At 42.8% G+C, this 23727-nt stretch overlaps 1 protein-coding gene across 4 annotated transcripts in view; it reads right to left on the bottom strand.

The window, feature by feature from the left end:
• SNTG2 (syntrophin gamma 2) overlaps window positions 1-23727 on the bottom strand; it is a 217319-nt gene that overhangs the window by 110111 nt on the left and 83481 nt on the right. For 3 of the 4 annotated variants that reach the window (XM_080999175.1, XM_080999174.1, XM_080999173.1), the window contains exons 3-4: window positions 13540-13596; window positions 13379-13436 (exon numbers count right to left, since the gene is read on the bottom strand). In XM_080999175.1, the coding sequence (XP_080855301.1) occupies window positions 13379-13436; window positions 13540-13596 (115 nt within the window). The remainder of the gene's footprint in view (window positions 1-13378; window positions 13437-13539; window positions 13597-23727) is intronic. The other variant, XM_080999176.1, reaches the window with a different exon arrangement.

Below are 23727 nucleotides of genomic sequence, written 5' to 3'. Positions count from 1 at the left end.
CACCCTGTAAGTCTCCAAACCTTCTTCCCTGGCACTTCCTGCTGTAATGGCTGTCATTGCAGCAGCAGACATGGTAGGCGGGATCTCTCTCTCTCTCTCTCTCTCTCCTTTCTCCATGCCTCTGCCTGTCACTGGGATCAAATGCTGCCATGGCAACGTTCAAGTCACCAGAAACCCCAAGGAAATCTGATTTCCATACTAACATCAGGTGCCCTTGGGAAACTGCAGGCCCACAACTCCAGAGACCCAATGCGTTTCCCCCTAGGAAATTTGGTGCTCTGGGGAACTTAACAGATCCAGGGCTCTGAGCTTGTGAGACTCTTTCAAGTGTCAAGGAGGAGTGGGAAGAAAATAAGTCCCCATTCAGACTTACAACCAACAGAGTGGAAGTTGTTTCCTGGTGGTATCTTACCATTCTGCTTTGTTAAATATGAGAATATAGAAATCAGATGGGAGGAGGACCCCGCTTCATGATTCATTTCCAGTGAACCAGCATTTGCTCTCCTTCCCAGCAGGTGATAGGCAGATGAAAGGATTGACACAGATAGCTCCAGAAGTGTATTTATGCAAATTAATGAGGAAGAGTCTATGAATGGCTGCTAAGCATGATGACTATACTGTCTCCAGGAACAGAGGCACAATGCATCTGAATACCAGATGCCAGGCATCCACAGTCAGAGAGGGCTATTGTCCCCATTTGCTGTTTGTGGACTTCCCAGAAAAGTATCTGTTTGGCCACTGTGTGAAACAAGATGCTGGACTAGGTAGTCCTGTGCTCTTTCTTATGTTTTGATGATGGCAATACCCCCTCCTCACAACTGGAACAAAGCACTGAAGTCATCTGAGAATTACTCCAACCAGCAGTGGTGTAGCGTGGGTTGCCAGCACCTGGAGCAAAGCGAGTATCCTCAGCACCGCTGATACACTGGATCAAAGGAGCAAGAGTTAAGCAACCTACCCCATGAGCATCAAACCCCATGAGCATCAAACAAGGCAGAGATTGGTACAGGAGATCGGTCAGGAATGTGGATCTTTCTAAAGCCCGTGCAGAGGGTTCCCTAGCAAAAGGCCATCAGCCAAATCTGCTGCTTAATCTACCCATGTGAACATTGGGAGATTTTCTGTTTGAGGGGGAGGGTGTACTATTTATTTATTTATTTATTTATTACTATGCTATTTGTTTTCCTTTTGAAATTTTGGCACCCCTAAGGATTTTGGGCTCAGGGCAAACTGCCCCTGTGGCCCTGCCCACACTATGCCACTGGCAACCAGGCTGATGCATCTAAAAAGCATGAGCTAGGTATACCACTCAAATCTCATGGCTGAGAGCATGTCCCACTTTCTCTATTTTTAACAAAATTCTCTATTTTACAGAATGTGCCACTGTTGAAGGCTCTGATGTTGCTTTATAATGGCAAGAGAATTATTCTCTTACAGGAATTTTCCTAAGCCCAGGATGTATTCCATGGTGTATGAGAAGAACTTGAAGAAAAAAATCCCTTATTTCAGATGTACGTGACCGTGCATTGATGAGTTGTTCCTTTTCTTACGAGGAAAACAAGTACATTCTGTACAGTTTGATTGGCAGGAGTTTGTGATTAGCTCCCACTACAAAAAAAAAAAAAAAAAGATTGCTACATAATGGTGCTTTTATTCTGGTTTTCTATATCAAGAAAAGTGAGACATGGAATAAAGTGGCCTAGAAATATGGTTTTCTGAAAGTTTGAAAAATGGCTCAGATACATACTAGAGGGCTGAAATTATGGTTATTTCTGTTATTGGGTAAACAAAAGCACAACACAAAAAACTGTAACCCAAACAATATGAGTAAGGCTTTTTTTTCAGTCTTTTTAAAGATTGTCTTTCACAGCAAAATGAATACAACTGAGTGTCCTGCAGTAAAGTCCAAGCTGCCTTTTCATAAATTGTACCCTAGGAAAGCACAGTTACCACTCTTTTGTGCTAAATGTGTGCTATTAGGAATACAGAGGCTTTTCAAACTGAATCAAAACATCTTTCAAAAACTGTATGCCTACCATACTGAAAGAATACAGAATGTTCCTAAAGTCTAATGTAGTCCACTTGGTAAGGTTATACATTTTTCTCTCATTTTGTTTCACACTGCTATATTTTAAAGCATGGCAATATGCTTAGTTCTTCGGTTCTACTGCATTCCAAGAAATTACTATATGTAGGCATGACAGATGGTAAAGAAAACAAAATCTGATCAACAGCGCAAAAAGAAAGCAGTATGAGAATTTTGGAAATGTTATGAGTAAACTCTAATGTGCGCTTACCAGAATTTGCTCTTTTCTTTTGCTTTTGGAATACCGTTTGCATAGACACTGTACATTAAGCTGGTCCATCTAATGAAGTACTCTCAACTTGACAGGCAGTGGTCATGCACTGGTCTTTTCCCTTCATCATTGCTCTTCTGGCAAACCATGGCTTAGCTTCCAGAAGTTCAGTGGCAGGAAGACCAGAGCAAAGTAGCCAAAATCTCCTCTCCAGAAGTCTGGATGCTTGTGCTAAGTCATGGTTTGGCTTAGGGTTATGTGCAAAGTAGTTCAACAAGGAAACAACTCCCCTGTATTTATACAAAGTTCTTACAATACTTCAGCAACCAATTCTCAATGACCGGAGCCGAGACGTATTTCAGACAGAAGATATAACCAAAGGTCAAGCACTTTTAGTTCCAATTTCCCAACAGGAAAAATCAGACGCTGCTAATAGCTGGATCCTATGCAGGTGTGCATAAACTCATTGATTTCAATAAATGCACTTACCTCTGCATAGGATCAGGCCTTAAGTCTTTTCCCACAGAAGAAGAAGAGGAGGAGGAGGAGGAGTTTGGACTTGATATCCCGCCTGTCACTCCCCTTAAGGAGTCTCAAAGCGACTAACAATCTCCTTTTCCCTTCCTCCCCTACAAGAAACACTCTGTGAGGTAAGTGAGGCTGAGAGACTTCAGAGAAGTGTGACTAGCCCAAGGTCACCCAGCAGCTGCATGTGGAGGAGCGGGGAAGCAAACCCGGTTCACCAGATTACGAGTCCACTGCTATTAACTGCTACACCATGCTGGCTCTCAGTACTTAAGTCGTTTCCCTTCAAAGCACTTAACTTTGGCTGGTAGAGTTGGGATTGCATTGTCCAAAATGGCCCATGGAATAGCTTCCACCAGAGAGATCAGCATGCATGCCAACAATGGTTCATCCCAATGCTGCCATCCTTGCAGCTTGTGACTGTTATAAACATACAAGTTGATTTACTTCTGTATGACTGAATGTGCAGAACCATGTAAGGCTCATCTTAGTCTTAAAAGCCACCTTGCAATCACCAGAGCTAATAATAATAATAATAATAATAATAATAATAATAATAATTTATTTGTACCCCGCCCATCTGGCTGGCCTTCCCCAGCCACTCTGGGCAGCTTCCAACAAAGATTAAAAATACATTAAAATATCACACATTAAAAACTTCCCTGAATGTCTTCTGAATGTCAGGTAGTTGTTTATCTCTTTGACATCTGATGGGAGGGCGTTCCACAGGGTGGGTGCCACTACCGAGAAGACCCTCTGCCTGCTTCCCTGTAGCTTTGCTTCTCGCAATGAGGGAACCACCAGAAGGCCCTCGGCGCTGGACCTCAGCATCCGGGCAGAATGATGGGGGTGGAGACGCTCCTTCAGGTATACTGGGCCAAGGCCGCTTAGGGCTTTAAAGGTCAGCACCAACACTTTGAATTGTGCTCGGAAATGTACTGGGAGCTTAGAAGTCTGAACATTAAGATCCATAACTGGAACACAGATCCAACTCTCTTATGCTTACCTAGTGCTTGTTCACTGTACCTGCTGCAGCTCAGAAGCAACCACAGAAGAGTATTTCTGCAACACAGGTACATGGTCACCCCCCAAATCCACTACATGAGCAATACACAGCCATTGCCAAATACCTTACATGGCATCTCATCCAAATTTTGACTTTTCAAGTTAGACTAAAAACTAAAGTTTGCCTGCCAGGAAGACAGACCTGTTTCTGCTGCTGAAGCTATCATGGATTAATAGGATGATGCTTCTCCTGTGATTTCTTGCTACCTCTGGATAATGGAAAAACTCATGCTGCCAATCTGATCATTTTATCTTAAACGTATTTTATCTTGTAGCTGCATTCTGTTTTCCCCCCAGATGGCACATCAATCAAAACACAGCTCCATAGACTTTATTTACCGCATCATGGTTATTATATTGCTATGGTGCTCAAACATAAGCTTGCTATAGTGGCGATAAAGAAACAATAGTATGAATTTGCAATACCCGCAATATTAACTTAAAACAGCACTGAAGGGGAAAGTGGGGAAAGGATTACAGTTTTAAGTCTTCCAACTTAATAAACTTTGACAACACCAAAGTGTGAAATGAAGCTCATAAATGATTTAGAGGCTGCTGGAACAATACACTGTTTATTACACATAGATTTCCCTCTTCCTTTGGGAAAGCTCAGAGCGCTTTATATGCTGTTCTTCTATCCTGCCACTGGCCAGGCTAAGACCTGCTAAGTTATTCTGTAACAGCATAATGTACCCTAAGGCGATAACATATAAATTACAAAGTTCTACTTTCTTCATAAGTAGATCTGTAGAAGAAGAAGAAGAAAAAGAGTTTGGATTTGATATCCCGCTTTATCACTACCTGAAGGAGTCTCAAAGTGGCTAACATTCTCCTTTCCCTTCCTTCCCCACAACAAACACTCTATGAGGTGAGTGAGGCTGAGAGACTTCAGAGAAGTGTGACTAGCCCAAGGTCATCCAGCAGCTGCATGTGGAGGAGCAGGGAAGCAAACCTGGTTCACCAGATTACGAGTCTACCGCTCTTAACCACTACACCACACTGGCTCGCTGTATTTAACAAACAGCAGCCTTGCACACATATTCTTTCATTGCTTACAAAACACATGATGCAACAGATAAACACCAAGAACTAAAATGGAGACTGTCTACTAATACCATTTTTGTAAAGCCATACCCCATGCTAAGAACACTCATGTGCTATACTGCTTCTCTTTTAAAGTGGCACAGAGATTTATCTCAAGAGGAGCTGCTGGCAGCAACAGTCAGCTGACATGACTCCATAAATTCTATGCAAAATGTAAAGCTTTTTAGAATTCTCTTAAGTCAAACTATGGTTTTATGCTACTTTTGCTTTACAAGAAAAAGAAGTCAACTCTGTTTTGTTTTGTTTTTTACCATAACGATTCAAGGAAGTGGACCTTTTATTTATTTTTTTAAAAGGTTTCTTACTTCCATTACTTCAACAAAGTACTAAATCCACGACTTTGGGCAAAGAAAGAAAACCTCATCTCAAGCAACTAAAATGCATTCTAATATCTGAGAACAGGGAGGTTAGTACCAACATGGACATGATTAATACCACAGGTAAAAGGCTTACTGAACTGAATAATGTGGCACTGAATCCACGGAAGTAATGAATATTTAAAGTTTTATAAGGAAATAAAAGAGAGGCAGACTGGTGTCTTCAATCTTTCTATTCAAAGGATGGCACTGGAGGCCGACCAGAGATCTTATTATTTCTTGTTTCAAGACAGTGGGAAGGAGATATGCAAAAACAAAAGGGCAGAACTGAATGTGCACTGGTAATGGAAGGGATGTTTCCTACTGAGCTACACAGCTTAAGACGAAATGAAGAAAAACATGATTTATTATTAACAGGTACTATCAACTCATTAATTTCCCTGCAGTTATTTTTGTGGCTCCACATTTTGCCCTTGATATCTTAGATGCAAAATCGTTTCTAATCACAGGCATCTTTCGTGCAGCACACAGAGGAAAAAAACAACAACACTTTTTCCTTGTACGATAAAATGTAATATTAACATCTGATTTGTAAAGTAGAGCTGCCACAAGTTTATTGGGGGGGGGGGATTTTGTTTGCCCCAGTGTGTTTTATCAGGGCTTTTTGATTTGTGGTTGTGACATGCCAAAAATGGCTTGGGCCACAATGCGGGGATCTACAATCTTGAAGACTTGGCAGAGTGTTTCCAGCTGAGAAGCCCACCTGTTGAGAATTTCTCATGTGAACCATTAAAAAGGCTATCTTCTTTCATTAGGTAGGATTTCATCAGACAGTGGTGGCCAAACTCGACCCTCCAGCTGTTTTTGGACTACAACTCCCATCATCCCTAGCTAGCAAGACCAGTGGTCAGGGATTTTGGAAACTGTAGTCCCAAAACAGCTGGAGGGCCAAGTTTGGCCACCATAGTCATAAGAGAAATGCACTGGGCCAAATCGACATTAGCAGTTGCCAAGTTTATAAACTCCACCCTCAAATATCAGATGATGTCTTTTATGTTATGGATACATATGTAAGTTGACCCCAAATAGCCTTGTTGGAAACAGTATGAATAACCCATTAACTGTTCCTTGAAGTTGTACCCTTTAACATTACAAATAACCCATTATTCCAGCTGGGGCCTGCATTCCCTTTCTCTTCCAATTATTGATCAGGTAACTGGGGTGATATGATAGCCATGTTCAAATATATAAAAGGATGTCACATAGAGGAGGGAGAAAGGTTGTTTTCTGCTGCTCCAGAGAAGCGGACACGGAGCAATGGATCCAAACTACAAGAAAGAAGATTCCACCTAAACATTAGGAAGAACTTCCTGACAGTAAGAGCTGTTCGACAGTGGAATTTGCTGCCAAGGAGTGTGGTAGAGTCTCCTTCTTTGGAGGTCTTTAAGCAGAGGCTTGACAACCATATGTCAGGAGTGCTCTGATGGTGTTTCCTGCTTGGCAGGGGGTTGGACTCGATGGCCCTTGTGGTCTCTTCCAACTCTATGATTCTATGATTCTATGATTCTAACTACCCCCTTGAATCTCACCCTCTCCTTGACAACAACCCCACAGGATAGCAACATGCCATGATGTCCAGATACAGGCAAACAGGGTACGCTCATTCTTGCAGTGCTACACCATGCGTAAATGAATTATAAAATGTTTTTAAAGACCAGGACCACACTGAATAAATAAGAATTCAGCACTAGTGTTTCATGAGTGTGACATTTCCCCCCAGATTAAACTGAATATATCAGTTTTAATATCTATCTATCTATCTATCTATCTATCTATCTATCTATCTGTCTGTTTTGGCATTCAGTAAAAATAGCTCTCCTAAAAGCCAGCATGTTCAATTGATTCCCAGGGTGTGTGTGTGTGTGTGGGGGGTGCCCATTGCAACAAATAGCCTCTGGCATAGTTTAGTGAACTATCTTCACCACTCAGTTTCAACAGAATTCATTTCGTATTGTTTTTGCAGCTTGTCTGACTCCACATGCTGTATCAGTGGAGAAACCTGATCAGTGGAACTGCAAAGGTTTAGAACGTTGCAAGCCTGCAACTTCTACGGAAATTGGATAGTGGGCAAAAGAGCATCATCACAATGGTGTCAACATTCTGTGACTATGTGGGTTGGGGAAAAATTTATGCAGCCCGTCCAATAGTTGTGTGTATGTGTGTACACATACGTAACTAGGAAAATGAAACAACCAGGCTTTAGCCACATTAAAAGTTGCCTTCAACATGTTGCTATGACTTTCCCCCTCCATTTTCAGGCTTGGTTTGGGTAGGCTATCCAGACACCTCCAGTTGCTTTTTTAAAACAACTTTTCTCTAGAACACGCAGTTTCATTTTACTGCTCCATTATTACGTTTTGCTGTCAGCTTACAGTATAAGCATTCTTCTTCCTTCTTTTCCACCTAGCTCATTTACCGAGTGGGTGAAACACATTCATTTTTCCCTCCCTCACATGCTATTTTTATGCCATGCACAAGACAGTATCTCTGTGGAGGTTGTATTAAAAGTATGCTTTTGTTCACTTAGGTTTCACATTCACTTTATTTTAATATTTGCGTAAAGGGGGCATGTTGCAAGCAAATCAGCATTTAAATTTCATGTTGAAGCTTTATTGGTGTTTGGGTTAATTTATATTTATGTTACCTTGTACTACTTTTATTCTGTTAAACTTTTGTTTTGTGATGATTTAATGTCCAAAGGAATCTAAACCAGAACCCTGTATTAAAAGAAAAATGAAATATTTAGTGAATCTACATACGTTTCAACATTTTGGGACCGAAAACTGGGATTGCGCATCATCCTGGCTGTGCTCTTGTTTAAGTCACATCAACTGCACGAGAGCACAGAACCCACATATTTCATTGATCTCACATGTTTGGGGGCTCTGTGATTTTGCACATTTTTGGGTGCCATGTAGAGATCATGGCACCCAAAAATGGGAAGTCCTGATATCATGAAGGCAGTTCAGGGGTATGGAACTGGAGAAACTGTGATGATTGCTTTCCCCCACCCCACTCCCCTATCCTGTGCATTTTTGAAATGTGGATTGCTGAACTGGGCAACAACTTCAAACCTAGACAAAACAAAATGGGAACAGAGTAAAACCTACAGAGTACTTCTTTGGAGAAGCTGAAGAGCACAGTGGGAAACCTGTGAGCCTCCATATGTTGTTGGACTACTATTCCCATCATCCCAGCCACTAGCCAGGCATCTGGGCCTGGTGGGAGCTGGAGGAGTGATGGATTTCCTATCCCTGCTGTAGAAGATAGGAGTTCTGCTAATCAAGGGGCTGCGCTCCTGAACCCTTCAACAGTCTTGTATAGGGCCCAACAATTGCTCTGTGAACAGTACTATGAAGCTTCCAAGCTTCCCAAAGGACTCAGACGGCTAGAGCGAGTATGGCGGGGTGCCGTGACGGAGCCTCAAGAACATCTTATAGGGCTTTTATGAAAACCTACGAGATGGCAGTGAAGGCCGCTAAGAAGTCCTACTTCTCGGCCTCCATTGCATCTGCTAGCTCTCGCCCGGTGCAATTATTTAGTATAATTCGGTCTTGAACGTCCCTCGAAGGACAGCCAAATTTAAATAACAATTTGACACACAGCTGTGAGGCATTTGCGAGCTTTTTTGCGGAGAAGGCCCTGTTGCTCCGCCATGACCTCCCTGCCAATTTGGATACAATAAAGGAACTGGAGGCCCCTCGACTGTCCTCGGGTCCAGTATTGGACCACTTTGACCGGATATCCCCAGCCGATGCTGGAAAGCCCACCACTTGTCCTCTCAACCCGTGCCCGTCCTGGCTGATTAGAGCGTGTCCAGACGAGGTGCGGGCCCCCCTGGGGGATATCATCAATTTGTCCCTTGGCACCGGGACATTCCCAGGGGAACTGAAGGAGACAGTGGTGCGCCCGCTTTTAAAGAAAACATCATTAGATCCCTTAGATCTATCCAATTACTGCCCGGTTTCGAATCTTCCATTCCTGGGTAAGGTGATTGAGAGAGCGGTTGCTGAACAGCTTGGTAGGTTTCTGGATGAAACATCGGCTCTGGATCCATTCCAGTCCGGCTTCCGCGCTGGTCATGGGACCGAGACGGCTCTGGTCACCCTAACAGATGATCTCCGCAGGCAGCTGGATCGAAGCGGGTCGGGGCTGCTGATTCTTCTAGACCTGTCAGCAGCCTTCGACATGGTCGATCACGAACTCCTGGACCACTGCATTGCCGACGTGGGGATTCAGGGCACAGTCCTTCAATAGCTGCGCTCGTTTCTCTCTGGTCGGGGACAGAGGGTGGTGCTTGGGGGGGAATTGTCATCCCGCCACTCCTTGGTGTGTGGAGTGCCCCAGGGTGCGATACTCTCCCCGATGCTTTTTAACATCTTTATGTGCCCCCTCGCCCAGCTTGTCCGGAGTTTTGGGCTGGGCTGCCATCAGTATGCTGATGACACCCAACTCTATCTGTTGATGGATGGCCATCCTGACTTGGCCCCAGACACACTGCTTGGAAGCTGTGACTGGATGGTTACGTGGGAGCCGGTTGAAGTTAAATCCTTCGAAGACAGAGGTCCTCTGGCTGGGACGGGACGATATGGGATTGAGGGGGCAACTCCCATCTCTTGCAGGGGTGCAATTAGTGCCAGCACCGTCCATTAAGAGTTTGGGTGTAATCTTCGATACCTCCCTCTCCATGGAGGCGCAGATTGCAGCTATAACAAAGGCGGCATTTTTTCATCTCCGCCAAGCTAAGCAGTTGGCTCCTTACCTCTCTCGCCCTGACCTAGCCATTGTGATCCACGCGACGGTCACCTCCAGACTGGATTATTGTAACTCGCTCTACGTGGGGCTGCCCTTGAGACTGACCCAGAAACTCCAGCGGGTGCAGAATGCCGCAGCGAGACTCCTTACGGGGTCTTCGCTGCGAGATCACATTCATCCGGTGCTATACCAGCTGCACTGGCTCCCGGTGGAGTACAGGATCAGGTTTAAGGTGCTGGTTTTAACCTTCAAAGCCCTATACGGCCTAGGACCCTCGTACCTACAGGACCGCCTCTCCTGGTATGCCCCACAGAGAAACTTACGGTCTTCAAATAAAAACATCTTGAAGGTCCCAGGCCACAGAGAGGTTAGGCTGGCCTCAACTAGAGCCAGGGCTTTTTCGGCTGCGGCTCCAACCTGGTGGAACGCTCTGTCACAAGAGACAAGGGCCCTGCAGGACAAAATTTCATGCAACACAATCGTAACCATAATTCAACTAAAACCACATCGCAGCACCATAAAACTTAAGAAGATCACAAGAACCTGCTAGATCAGAGCAATTCCCATCTAGTCCAGCATCCTGCTTCTAGTGGCCAAGCGGATGTGCATGGGAAGCCCACAAGAAGGATATACCTGTAGTCAATTGGGCTCGATGCCTCTCTTTGATGTACAGAGCAACATCTCCTCCAGCAAATCCTTCCCTGTCTTGGAATGTGTCTGAGGCTCGTGTCGCTAATTGACTGATGCTGTTCCAACGGGAGACCGGAGGACGTCCGGAGACGATGTGTAGGCCTGTTGGGATACTGCCAGGGAGACAGAGGCCATCATGCAGGCCTACACATCGTCTCCGGACGTCCTCCGGTCTCCCGTTGGAACAGCATCAGTCAATTAGCGACACGAGCCTCAGACACATTCCAAGACTCGTGCACATCCTTTTCAGCATTCTCCACAACGGAAGATTCACCCAGGAGAGCATATATACAGCTTTATTCAACGTTGGTCAGAACAAAGGAAAAACATGACTGCTTGCATCCATGTCGAGGAAAACAAAAGCTATATACAAAACGGAAACTCCCAGTGAGCAGGAAGTACACAGGCATGTGACACACAACAGCCTGTTCCCTTTTTAAGGAGGAACGGAAATATCCTAACACGGGATGTCTCACTGTTTTTCTCCATTCCACTAGGTTTCCATTGCACCCAAGCATATCTATGCTCTCCTTTAATACACTAAGCCAAGAGTTTGTCTAAGGTGTCTGAGGCAAAATGGGAAGCTGCCGCCGTATGCATGGGCTGTGCATTGCCTACCCCTGCCAAAGCCTCACTTGCCAAGGTTGCAAGGATGTGGGTTCTGATGAGATATTGTGAGAGCCCCACATTTTTGTGGGGTTCTTGTGAGATCTCACCAGAACCCAGAAGACGTTGCAGCGGGGGTTGGGGCATGCCTGCAGGAAGGTGCCCCTTGGATTCTGCCACCAAAGGCTGCCTCGGCCTGCCTTAGGAACAGGCTTGCTAGTAACTTCGTATGGTCTGGAACCCTGTTCAGTTCTTATTGCATGTATTCCCCTGCAAGTAGCTCATGAGAAAGGTTTGTCTTGCAGAGAACTAGAAGTCACCAGAGCAGAGAACTAGCAAACTGATGTAGCACCAGAGATCAGGCAGATCTAGTACAACAATGCAACACCTGGGCGTGGAGGTCCAGGTATAGCCCTTCTTTAACCTGAAAACATGAGTGCCCTAGACACAAATGAGCATGAACACAGCTTTATGGTCACGTGCAAAATATGGTCCTTTATCACAATATACATGAGGCATATACTCTAGTCCCATATTCATTCATTAACTCTGTTTTCAAATTCTCCAAAAATAAGACAGTTGCATTACAATTTCTAGAAAATTTAAGCTGCTTAGAAGATGGGGGGCGGGGAGAAGCAAAGATTGTCCTAGACCAGTGATGGCCAAACTTAGCCCTCCAGCTGTTTTGGGACTACAACTCCCATCATCCCTAGCTAACAAGACCAGTGGTCAGGGATGATGGGGATTGTAGTCCCAAAACAGCTGGAGGGCCAAGTTTGGCCATCACTGTCCTAGACAGTATAGCATTACTGAGAAGTGTTCCCTACCCCCATAGTATGGACATTATTCTGTCAGTGTAATGTATTTGCTTTGAGTAACAGTTATTTCTTTTATAGGATTATTCTCACAAGACTATGTTCCTCTCTAGACAGACAACTTCACAATAATAGGCTCCTTGGGATTTATTTATTTAAATAACTTATATGTAAGTTTACTCATGTACCCATGTCTAATGTTGATACCCTGAAGCATTGCTTGATTTTCATTTTCCATGTATCTCTTTCAAGGTCTGTGCCTCATTGCTGTGTTATCCCACTTTCCAAACTATTGGAAGTTTACCACAATATTTTCCCTAATTCTTTTCTATATAAGTATGGACTAATAGTAAATAATACCGCCTTTCCAAGATTCCTAACAACTGTTTCTTAACATGATTCCACACACCCCTAAATGGAGTCGAGGCTCATGTAGGAATATACAAACACAACAAGAGCAAAAATTCTCTCTGAGGATTGCTCAGATTCCTACTTTGTCATGATTGCACATTTTTGGAAGCTGAAATAGTACGCAGAGATGTAAAGCATGGCCACCGAATCTTCAGAGAATCCCCTGAGATGTACTACTGTGACTCACAATGAATTTCATTTGCGCTAGAGGTGTGAATTCTCTTTAAAAAATAAATGGCAAATGTGTTTGGAGAGGGAGTAGAATGCCTGAAACAGTGATGCTAATAGTCACAAACACCGCAAGCAGGTGAACTGGAGCTGGGATCACCCAATGAAAGCAATGGGGCAAATATAGGATGTTGCTCTTTCATAATTGCTTATACAATTGGGACCCTCTGTCCAGTCTGTCCAAACTTGGAAAGGTGCTTTCTAATAGTGTAGAATGCCCGATAATGCCAGTGTTGACAGAAAACAGCAAAGTTACAGGCAGAAGACCAAGTATCCCATTGAAATCAATAGAAAAAACAAAAATTAGTAAATGAATAAAGGATCAAAAACAAAACTAATGCAATTCAAATGAATGAAAATGAAGCTAACCAAACTTTTAAATTTAGGTTGAATATAAAAACAGGACATTTTTCTGCGTCCACATTGAATTTGCACCAGTGAATCCATATTTAATTACTGCATTTAATATCAAAATCTCTCATATGCAAGTACACATTTGCTTTACCTGCTTGATCTTTAAATATTTTTGATATGACGACAGGCACTTTGTGCTCAGCACCACCCTGAAAGAGATAAGTGACAAGAAGAAGAGTTTTAGCTACTCATCGACTTCACTTTTTTGTACTACGTATCAAAAAAGAGAAGAGAAGAAAGAATTATGCATACCTTTATACTTAAGCCCAAGCCACCAACTGGTTGTCTACGAAGTTTAACAGTTCTGTGCTTTAAAAAATGGTAGAAAAAATAAATTTAGGTGAAAATACAATATTAGATGCATGCATATCGAATTTGTGCTATCTCACCTACTCTCTCTTCTCATATTCAGCATAATTATTCTAGAAAGCTGAAAGACTTAATTCCATAAAATAATATGATATTTAATTCATAACACTATCACTAGCACAAAAGAAGGGCTTTTTTTCTTCATTTACTGAAGGGGGAAATTAAATCCTTTGCACCAGTTTGTACCTTGAGTTGCACAATATTCTATGACAAATGCAATCCAGATATATGCAAACAGGACTTTCATGATTTTTGACCGGTTGCTCAGACTCTTCCACTGTTCACAGATATGAACAGGAGCTTGTGCCATTGGAGCCACTGACCGCAGATAACTGTGCTTGTCAACTCTAAAGCACGTCCCATTGAATTTTATGTGGTTTACTCACTTGAACAGCAATCCTATACACGCAGTGAACTCAATGAGGCTTACTTCTGAGTAAACTTGCAGAGGATCACACTGTGAGCACAATATGCCAAGTCTCATTAAAGGAATGGGTGCAACAATATAAATGTTTGATTGGACTGATAAGCTTTAATTTAAAATTTTCTGGTTTGCCCTTGTCAAATCTCTGAAAGTTTAAAAATACAGAGCATTGCTTCCGGTGTATGTTTGCACAAAAGTTTGTATTCTTTGCTGATATCAGTTATACCCTTGATTTCCATTTTTAGTTTTCAAATCAATCTTTTTCCATATCCAGCTGACTTTCCTGCAGTGAGCTACCCCACTCATATTAATCTATTTCTCATGGTTATTTCTTCAATACTTTTTTTTTTAAAGCAGGTACGTGAGATAAAATCTTTATGGGCATCTTCTGTAGCAATCTATCTCACGTTTAATAGCACCTTGCATTTTTGACATTTTATTCATGCTCACTTTTCTTGGTACTTGACATAATAATGGAACACGAAGAGCTTCATTTTATCTATTGACAGTAAATGCACAGTAATACTGTTTAGCAACATGCTGAGTGCATCTGTAGCCGCAATGCCTTTTCTCATCACCGGGAGCAGATATGGTTGGATATTTCAAGGTTGTTGTTGCTATCATTATTATTATTATTCACTCTGTATAGAGGAAAATTATTGTTCGGATATTTATATTATATTTATTATATTACGTTTCATTTTACCAATTTGATTTGTTTTCTAAGGAAACACCTGTAAGTCTGATTAATTTCCACAAAGCCTTCTGCAGAGTTTTATTTTTACGCATATATGAAAAAGAAACTGACATCATCAGCTTGAGGAAAGAACTTGTTGCATTATTGCTTTGGTGCTGCACTAGCAAAGCAAATTCAACATTCCCAACAGTGGTGTGCAGTGAAATTTTTCGTAAGGGAACAGTTAGGGCCAGAGGTGCCAGTTTAGGAGGGCAATTTGTGGGAGGAAATTGCGCCTCCCTCGCTAATCCGGGCAAAAGCTTTCTAGTCTTGGAAAGGAGGCGCCATACTTTTGACAGGATGCTAGAGCCCTGCTGGCTCCTTCCCAAAGCTGGGTGGGCATTGAGAAGGTGGCGGGTGGGCTCTTGGACCCCGTTGGAGCATTGTGTGGAGAGTTCCAGCCTCCCACCAGTAGGAATAAAGACACATGGCACCGTTATTTTAAGTTAACGGGCTAAAATTGGCCACAACTTTATTGGTTACAGGTAAAGAGCGGTATTGGCTTAGGCATTGGTCCTATCCGACTATCCGGCTTCAGCCTGTTTGCTTGAAGACCAGGAAGGGTTAACACCAGCAGGGGTCACCGCTCAGGGGCGTGCTTTAGGCCCTGACCTCCATAGGCTTCGGATGAGGCCACGCCCCCCAGAATCCTTCAATATCTGGGGAAGGTGATGGCGCTCCTACCCCCCCAACCCATCTACATAACAATACCCATAACAATGCTTAACCGCCAAAACCGAAGAAGTTGTGATGATTTGCTACGAGGTAGGCGAAAAACCAAATGGCCGGTGCTAATTTGCCAAATGGAAAAAATACCTACCAGGCCCCTTAATGGCGACCAACCGAGGTCCATAGCAAGGTCAGAAGAGGAACCTTGAAGGGCGGGCGGGCGGGAAACCACAGCAGCTGAGCGGCCAAAGAGGGAGATCCTGGGCCGCACTTGCCTTAGATGAGGCAAGCCACACCCCCTAAGCCAGCTGATTGGCTGGCCAGGGGATGATGCAGCCCGAGGATTCCCCAGATCGCGCGGGGGCTGGGAGCCAGCCTCTGCGCGTGTTTTGGGGGCGTGAAGCCCGCAACACCACCTCCTCCTGAGGTCGGAAGTGGCTTTGCACCTCCCTCCCTAAGCTGAGCAGAAGCTTCCCGGGCTTAGGGAAGGAGATGCTACGCTTTAATACTCTAACGTGCCAGGGACATTTAGGGAACTAGCATATCCCCCCCAGTCTACTGACGGCACACCACTGATTCCAAACCAACTGCATGGCTTTTATTCAGTTACAAGTACAGTGAGCTTGAATTCTGGCAAGACATGGTAACATTCCCACCCACCCCCTTCCTCTGGATGAATATTTTTAAAGAAGCAACTGAAGTCGCCTGGGAACTGAGTTGAAAATGCTGTTTTGCCTCCATAGCTTGCAAAGGGAATCAGAAAAGCGAGGTCACGTCATCATCTCAGCACTAGTTTTAAGGGGCTAGTGAATCTGAGAAATTGGTCGTGTTCGTGTGTAATGCTAAGCCAAACCATAGCTTAGTATGAGCATGCTGGCTCCCAGAGCAGGGATTACAGCTGCTCTGCTCCTTTAGGCTCAGCTAAGTGTGGCAGCTGCCTGCTTCTTGGGAGAAAAGTAATGACAAACCTAGGCAGCATCTTAAAAAGCAGACAAAGGTTGCCAACAAAGGTCTGTATAGTTAAAGCTATGGTTTTCCCAGTAGTGATGTATGGAAGTGAGAGCTGGACCATAAAGAAGGCTGATCGCCGAAGAATTGATGCTTTTGAATTATGGTGCTGGAGGAGACTCTTGAAAGTCCCATGGACTGCAAGAAGATCAAACCTCTCCATTCTGAAGGAAACCAGCCCTGAGTGCTCACTGGAAGGACAGATTGTGAAGCTGAGGCTCCAATACTTTGGCCACCTCATGAGAAGAGAAGACTCCTTGGAAAAGACCCTGATGTTGGGAAAAATTGGGGGCACAAGGAGAAGGGGACGACAGAGGACGAGATGGTTGGACAGTGTTCTCGAAGCTACCAGCATGAGTTTGACCAACCTGGGGGTTGGCAGTGGAAGACAGGAGTGCCTGGCGTGCTCTGGTCCATGGGGTCACGAAGAGTTGGACACGACTAAATGACTAAACAACAACAAAGTGTGGCAGCCAAACTCTCTTCTCCTTAACCGCCATCCTGGGTTCAGATGACACGCTAAGGAAAACTTTGGCTTAGCTGCTGCACTGAGCTAAAAGAACTTGGGAGGAGGAAAGCAGCTTCCAGCTCAGCTCTAGGAAGCTGCACATTTGCACAGGGCCAGTGAGACAGAGTTTGGCTTACTGTGATGCACAAACCAGGACATTTTGCAAGTCTCAGATTACAGTTATTTAGCCTGACAAATTGCAATTAGTCATTCAAGAAAAGAAATAATAAAGAGTAGTGCACTGAAAGTGCTCTGCAATTAAATTTTAATGAATATGTGCATACCAGCTACACTTAACTAATATAGCTGATATTTAATCCAGATGTACAGAATCTATCATCTCGTAAGACATCAAATCAAATGTTAAGAAGGACTGCAGCATTTTAATATTTTGAGGTTGAATTTTGTTAATTAGCAACATGGTTGATTAACTAGTATCTAAATATATCCAGATAATGGGGAAATGAGCAATTAAATCTTAACTTATTTTAAATGCCAGTTATTTTAATTAAAATACTCAACAGGGGAAAGAAATCACAATATGAGCGTTGACTTGCAAACCTTTTAAAACAAGAGTATTTACTTCTACCTTATAATTTTTCTAAGTCTGCAAAAGATTGAGTTCATTGTACATGTTTTAAAAGGATGTTATTTATTTTGAATTGCATTTAAGCTATAGTATAAGCATTCATATGCATATGCATTCAGTCATTCTGGCAAGAATGAAAGGTCCACAGAGAACTCTGTGATTGCAATCATTCAATCTCACAAATTACCATATTTTTCCGTCTATAAGACACCCTCATGTATAAGACGCCCCCTATTTTGGGGGACTCAGATGTAAGAAAATGAGGGGGGAGATGGCCCCGTGTATAAGACGCCCCCTAATTTTTGACATTTTTTAGGAAAAAAACCTAGTCTTCTACATGGAAAAATACGGTATTTACTCACTGGGTGGGGCAGAGCTTCCAGCAGGTGAGTCACTGTTGCTTACTGGGTATGGGGATGGTTCAGGCAGCAGGGAGGTCAGCACAGTGCAAACACCTCAGCTGAGCCAATCCAGCACTCCTGCTGGTGTGTTTGCACCTTACCGACTGACTCATTGCTTTGCCCTTCTCCTTTTTAGTACAGCACAGCAGCTCTGCCCCACCTGGTGAGCTGCTTCTGTACACCTGGTGAATTCAGCTCACCTTCCTTGCTTAGAAGCATGCATAAAATTGCAGCTAAGGACCCTCAAAAAATCTCCAGACTCACAGAATCCCACATTGTCATCCATGTGGGATGGTGAGTGGCAGTTCGATCAGCTGTGAGTAGGCTCCAGGAATATAAGTGAATGTGTTAGGTGAGAGGATTGTGCCTGCTGACCCATATGTTGGGTCACCTGCATATGTTGATTTGCAGGTGTGCACAGAAGCCTATCTCCATACAGCATCCAGTGTGTAATCCATTCCTTGTGAAATGAGATTTCAGAGCAAATACATATATGCCTTCCATGCACATATTCTGATCTATGAAGTGAAAGCTTTGGCTATAAGGCATAGTCCCATTCTTCCACCACAGATTCATTCCTACATTGTTTTATTCTGAGCACAGAGTTTATACATCTGTCTAAATAGCTGCTCTGCAGAGTGAATACTGTTCCTTTAGCTGAAATATTAAGTAATTCCACTGAGGGCCAAACTACACATAATACCAAACTTGAAGCACATCAGTTTGTTTGGTTTAAAAAAGAAAGAAAGAAAGAAATCCTGTTTTTTATTGGGGTTACAGTATATTGCATGGGGAGTTTGACCTTGGGCCAGTCACACTTCTCTGAAGTCTCTCAGCCCCACTCACCTCACAGAGTGTTTGTTGTGGGGGAGGAAGGGAAAGGAGAATGTTTGAGCCGCTTTGAGATATCAAATCCAAACTCTTCTTCTTCTTCTTCTTCTTCCTGTGATCTGGATAGAAATTCACCCTCTGCTACTATTAACCATTGGGAAAGGAGTGGAGAGATTCTCATTGGCTTTTGTTGACTTTGAAAAGTGTTACCACCTGCTATTCCTTGCCAGCACATTCTGCTCCACCAGGAATGCATGGGTTTCATTTCATTATATATATTTTTAAACATCTAAATACCTCCACAACCGTATAGCAGAAATACTATGCTATTTAAAAAAAAGTATTCCACTATGAAGTAAATTATACCCAAGATGCACAGTTTAAAGGCAATTTTGTGGGAGGACGGGACCTGATTGTTGTGCTTTAAAGGTTTTATTGGATGAAGATTTCCTGAAAACTAATCCCAGCCATAGACCTATCTCCTGCAACAGAAGTTGTTAGTCATGTGCATGAGTGGCGATTGGTAATGGAAGTTCTGGATTATGGGCTGGTATTACTGTAATCCCTTTTTTACTGTCTCTGCTTCATCTTTCCGCGCTGTCAAATGCTGGAAGCCTCTGGTAACAAAAACACTCCACCGGCACATTGTTCTACTGTGCTCTCTATATGCAGATACGTTTAAAAAAACTGCAAAAGCAAACAAACCACTCAATGCCATCTATATAAAAGCAGCAACAGGAGATGAATGATTTTTAAAGAATGATGCAATTCGTTTTAGCATTTTGTTTCTTAGCCACCGCAAGCGCTGTTGCTGGCTAGTTGGCAGTACATCCATTTTAAAAGAAGGGAAAAAATCATACTGGATGATTATTCTAGTGCTGTTCTGCTTCCAGAATGGATTTTGATTCAGTAGAAACATCCACTCATGTAAGAGAAGGGGAGCTGATTTTCTCTACCTCCTGCCTCCTGCCACAGCACTAAGTAAATCTGTGTGGAGTTCGCCCTCCTAGGTGTGTGACATAATACTGGGTTCATAAGGAAAGGGTTAACTAATTGTAAAATGACTAACCAATGGGAACCCAAGGGGCAGAGTTAACTGTGTATAAGGTTTAAGCACATAGGTTTTTTCGGGGGAGTTAGGGTGGCTGAGAAGACAGTCTGGAGTTAGAAGAGACAGAGAAGATAAATCTGTGGGTTGGGCTAGTCTGGTGTGAGAGAGTGAGAGAATTTGTTAAGAGGAGTCAGTCAAACAGTTGAGATAATCAGTCAGAAGGTATTAGGAAGGTCTAGGCTGGTAAAGACTGACAGGAATATTATCTGAGAAACCATAAACTTGTTAATGTTTGTAAAATAAACTTGGGGGTTTTTTGGTTCACTTTTAACAACTGTCTGGACTCAGTGTTTTACCAGAGAGTAATGGGTTGGTGGCAGTGGGGAAGCGAGCACAGTGGTGGCACAGAGATCAAGAGACCGTTAAATGTCCGGGGACCCTGTGTGATCGCCACAAAAGTGGCGGCAGAGGTGGGATAACATCAATATCCCATGATCGCCACAATCTGTTCCAGAACACTGTGGGAAGTGGTGTTAGGGGCTATGGAGGGAGAATCAGAGAAAATTAGCTCCCCTTCTCCTACCTTAATTGACGCTTCCACGAGATCAACACTGTATTTCACTTATCGGAACTCAAACTTGTACCTTCCTATTCACAGAATGAAATAGGGGCTACTATCCTATACACACTTACCAGGTAATATTGCATTCAACAGGATTCACATCTGAGTAGACTTGCATAGTAGTGCAGCCTACTGGGATGATCCAGACCTTCCTTTGTGTACAGGATGATGGTCAGCATCAGTACAGAAAACCAAGCAAAATCTTCAAACCTTCCTAGATGTAATTACCCTTTGTTGTCTACATCTAGAGCAGCGGTTCTCAACCTGTGGGTCCCTAGATGTTGTTAGACTACAACTTCCATCATCCCTGAGCTCTGGCCTTGCTAGCTAGGGGTGATGGGAGTTGTAGTTCAACAACATTTGGGGACCTACAGGTTGAGAACCACTGATCTAGAGAATTAGATGGAAATGGGCCTTCCCACTTGTATCCATCAAGTTCAGTGGGAACAGAACGCGTATCGTCATTTGATTGCATCCACATTCGGTTGTATGAGACAGGTGGATTTCCCCTGCATCATAATCTATAAAAAATTTGCCTGAATTTTCTTTTCCTCAAAGGCTTTCCCAGTCACTCTAATGGTAGAAGGAACTCTGCATGCACACACCCCCCCCCCATTAAAGTAAACAGAGCAAGCCTTGTAGGCAGGAGAGCTCAGAGCATACACTGCAGACTAAGTGTAGCTCTGGGTGGGTATTTTGAGAACTGTGGATCCAGTGTACCTCCTCAGGTTAAGTTTTCTATTTTCCATGTAATTAGTTTTATTACTGCAGAAAGATTCACACTCCATATTTAAAAAGATTGCTAGCTATGTTCTGTCCAATTATGCTAAATGTAACTGACAAACTACTTCAAGTTCCTTTAAAAAATAATAATAATATATATTATTTAGTTTGCTGCTGTGACTTATTTCAGGTATCATTTGGCCCCTTGATTTATTCAGTAATTATCCTAGAATATATACTGTGATGTGAATCCTTTTAAAAAATATATAGTAAACATACCCACACCCACTACCTTTGAACTAGAGTTCACTGTGTAATGCAGGTTTAAACTTCACTCAGGCTTGAAAAGAGATTCTAATTGCTGTTCGGAACAGAAAAGCTTCCACAACATGAAATCAATATTCCCTCCCCCACCCCCGGTTTTCAACTTGTGATTTTGATTTTCCTATCAGATTCACTAATAGCCACATTCTTATTAAAGCCTTTCCCCCTGACGTACTCATGACGGATGCTGAATTGATAAAGAAATTATTTTCCTGACCTGGAATGCAGCAGCTACAAAGTACAAGTCGAAAGGCATCAGGGATGTTTTGCTTCCTTTCATCTATTTTGGGAAGGGAAGTTGCTCTGTATGTGTCAGTGCACAATGCAATAAACTGAATGGGACATATGCTGGTGAAATGTTCTGAGCAACATAGCATGTGTCAGTGTACCAAGCCAGGGGAATATCTTATTTTTATTTTGAAGGGCAGGGGAAGTTGTTATCAATGCGGTTCACAGCGGATCTGTAATAGGGACATCACGTGATGTGTTCTCATAGTGCCGTAATGTAATAAATGGAATGTCTGTCAAGCATGCAAAAGTAAATAACACTCCAATCCTACATAAAAACATTACTTTGGAATGCTTTTCCATTGACAACAGCGAGGCTTATTTCTAAAGAATGAAAGACAGTTTGTGCATTAAGTCCATTGTCTCTACTTGTACATGCCAAAAAGTATGATATGGAGGATGTGTCAAGCGACCAGGTTAGCCTGCGCCAAGGTCATTTTTCCCCTCCATGTGGAAGTCTTCCATACACCATTCAGCCAGATACTGTAATAGGAAGCCTTTTCACCACGTGCAGAACTAATTTCTACACGAAGGTAGAAAGTGTGGCGTATCTTATGAAATGCTCACGTCAGTCTGTGAGCAATGACTGAGCTACCTGAAGGCTGCCAGGATTCTCTTCACTATTGTGAAGCGGAAGTGCAAACCAATCATGAAAAAAGGACGAACAAAGGAGAAAGGTTACATTTATCTCCTAAACAGCATGACTTTAATCCTGACCTATTTCTATCACCTCTGCAAAGGACAGGATAATACACTACAAATGGAAAGATGGAATTCTTTGCAAGCCTTCACATCCATTCAGTTTGACATATGTTCAAACTAAGGATGGGAGAATCTGTCAATTCTGGTTTCTCTCTCTCCCCCTCCCAAGCTTAAGTTCTGTTTTCCACATCAGTTTCCTATACACACACATGTATGTGTGTATATAGATAGATGACAGACAGACAGACAGAGTCCTCATGGAAATGCATCAGCATATTAGTACAAATTTCTACTAATGCGAAATTCAGAGAAGCACAAATCTGGAAGGATGATGGCTCTGTTTCAGTTTGCATATTGTTTCAGAAAGTGTGAATTAGGTACAATCACATTTAAATGCAAATCCTAAATTGAAACAGTAACAATTCATTACTGGTCTTGGTGTCGGAAAAAAAGAAGGGTACTTGTATTGTTTTACACATGATCACCACTGACTTGTTTTAACTGAAACAGCAAAATCATGTGCTTATACGAAATAGTGTGCTTGTACAGAAAGACCACGTGAGAATTTCTTGAGACAAAACATTGTATTTAGAGAATTGTGACACTAGCAGCACAAATCCTATATGTGTCTCAGGCTACTCAGAAGTAAGTCCCATTGAGTTTATTTGCCACTAAGCTGGTATAGGATTGCAGTCTATGTGCCTAAATAGAGTAACATTATAAATACAGTAACATGTGAAGTGGCAGAAATGTTGTATGTTTGCAGTTTCTAGAGGAAAGTTTTGAGACTGAAAACCTGATGGAAGAACAGGGCTTGGATAACTGAGGATGAAGTGCAGACGTCCTGCCCCTGTCCCTCACCAATTAAGACAAATATCAATCCTCCTGTATCCTTCCAAATGATAGTAGCTTCAAGGGGTATTACAAAAGGTAAGCTCTCTCCACTCCACCCCACCCAGTAATTTGGACACTGTGTAATACAGAGAGTTTTACTATTCCTTATCCGATACGAGAATGAGAAGCTCCTGTTCGAAGGCAGTTTTGATGACACCTATTGTTTAGAAAGGCCTAACTTTCTGCAGAATCCAGTATCAATGTTTGTAACAGAATCTGAACTATATGCCTGTAATTTACTGATCCAGAAAGATTCTGCAGACAACTACAGATCAGTTCCACTGTTATTAATGATTTATGC

The sequence above is a fragment of the Podarcis pityusensis genome (assembly GCF_964106645.2).
Source record: "Podarcis pityusensis genome assembly, chromosome: 3".
Lineage (NCBI taxonomy): Eukaryota > Metazoa > Chordata > Lepidosauria > Squamata > Lacertidae > Podarcis > Podarcis pityusensis.
Note: the sequence above shows the minus strand (reverse complement) of the source record. Positions and strands in the feature narration are given on the sequence as shown.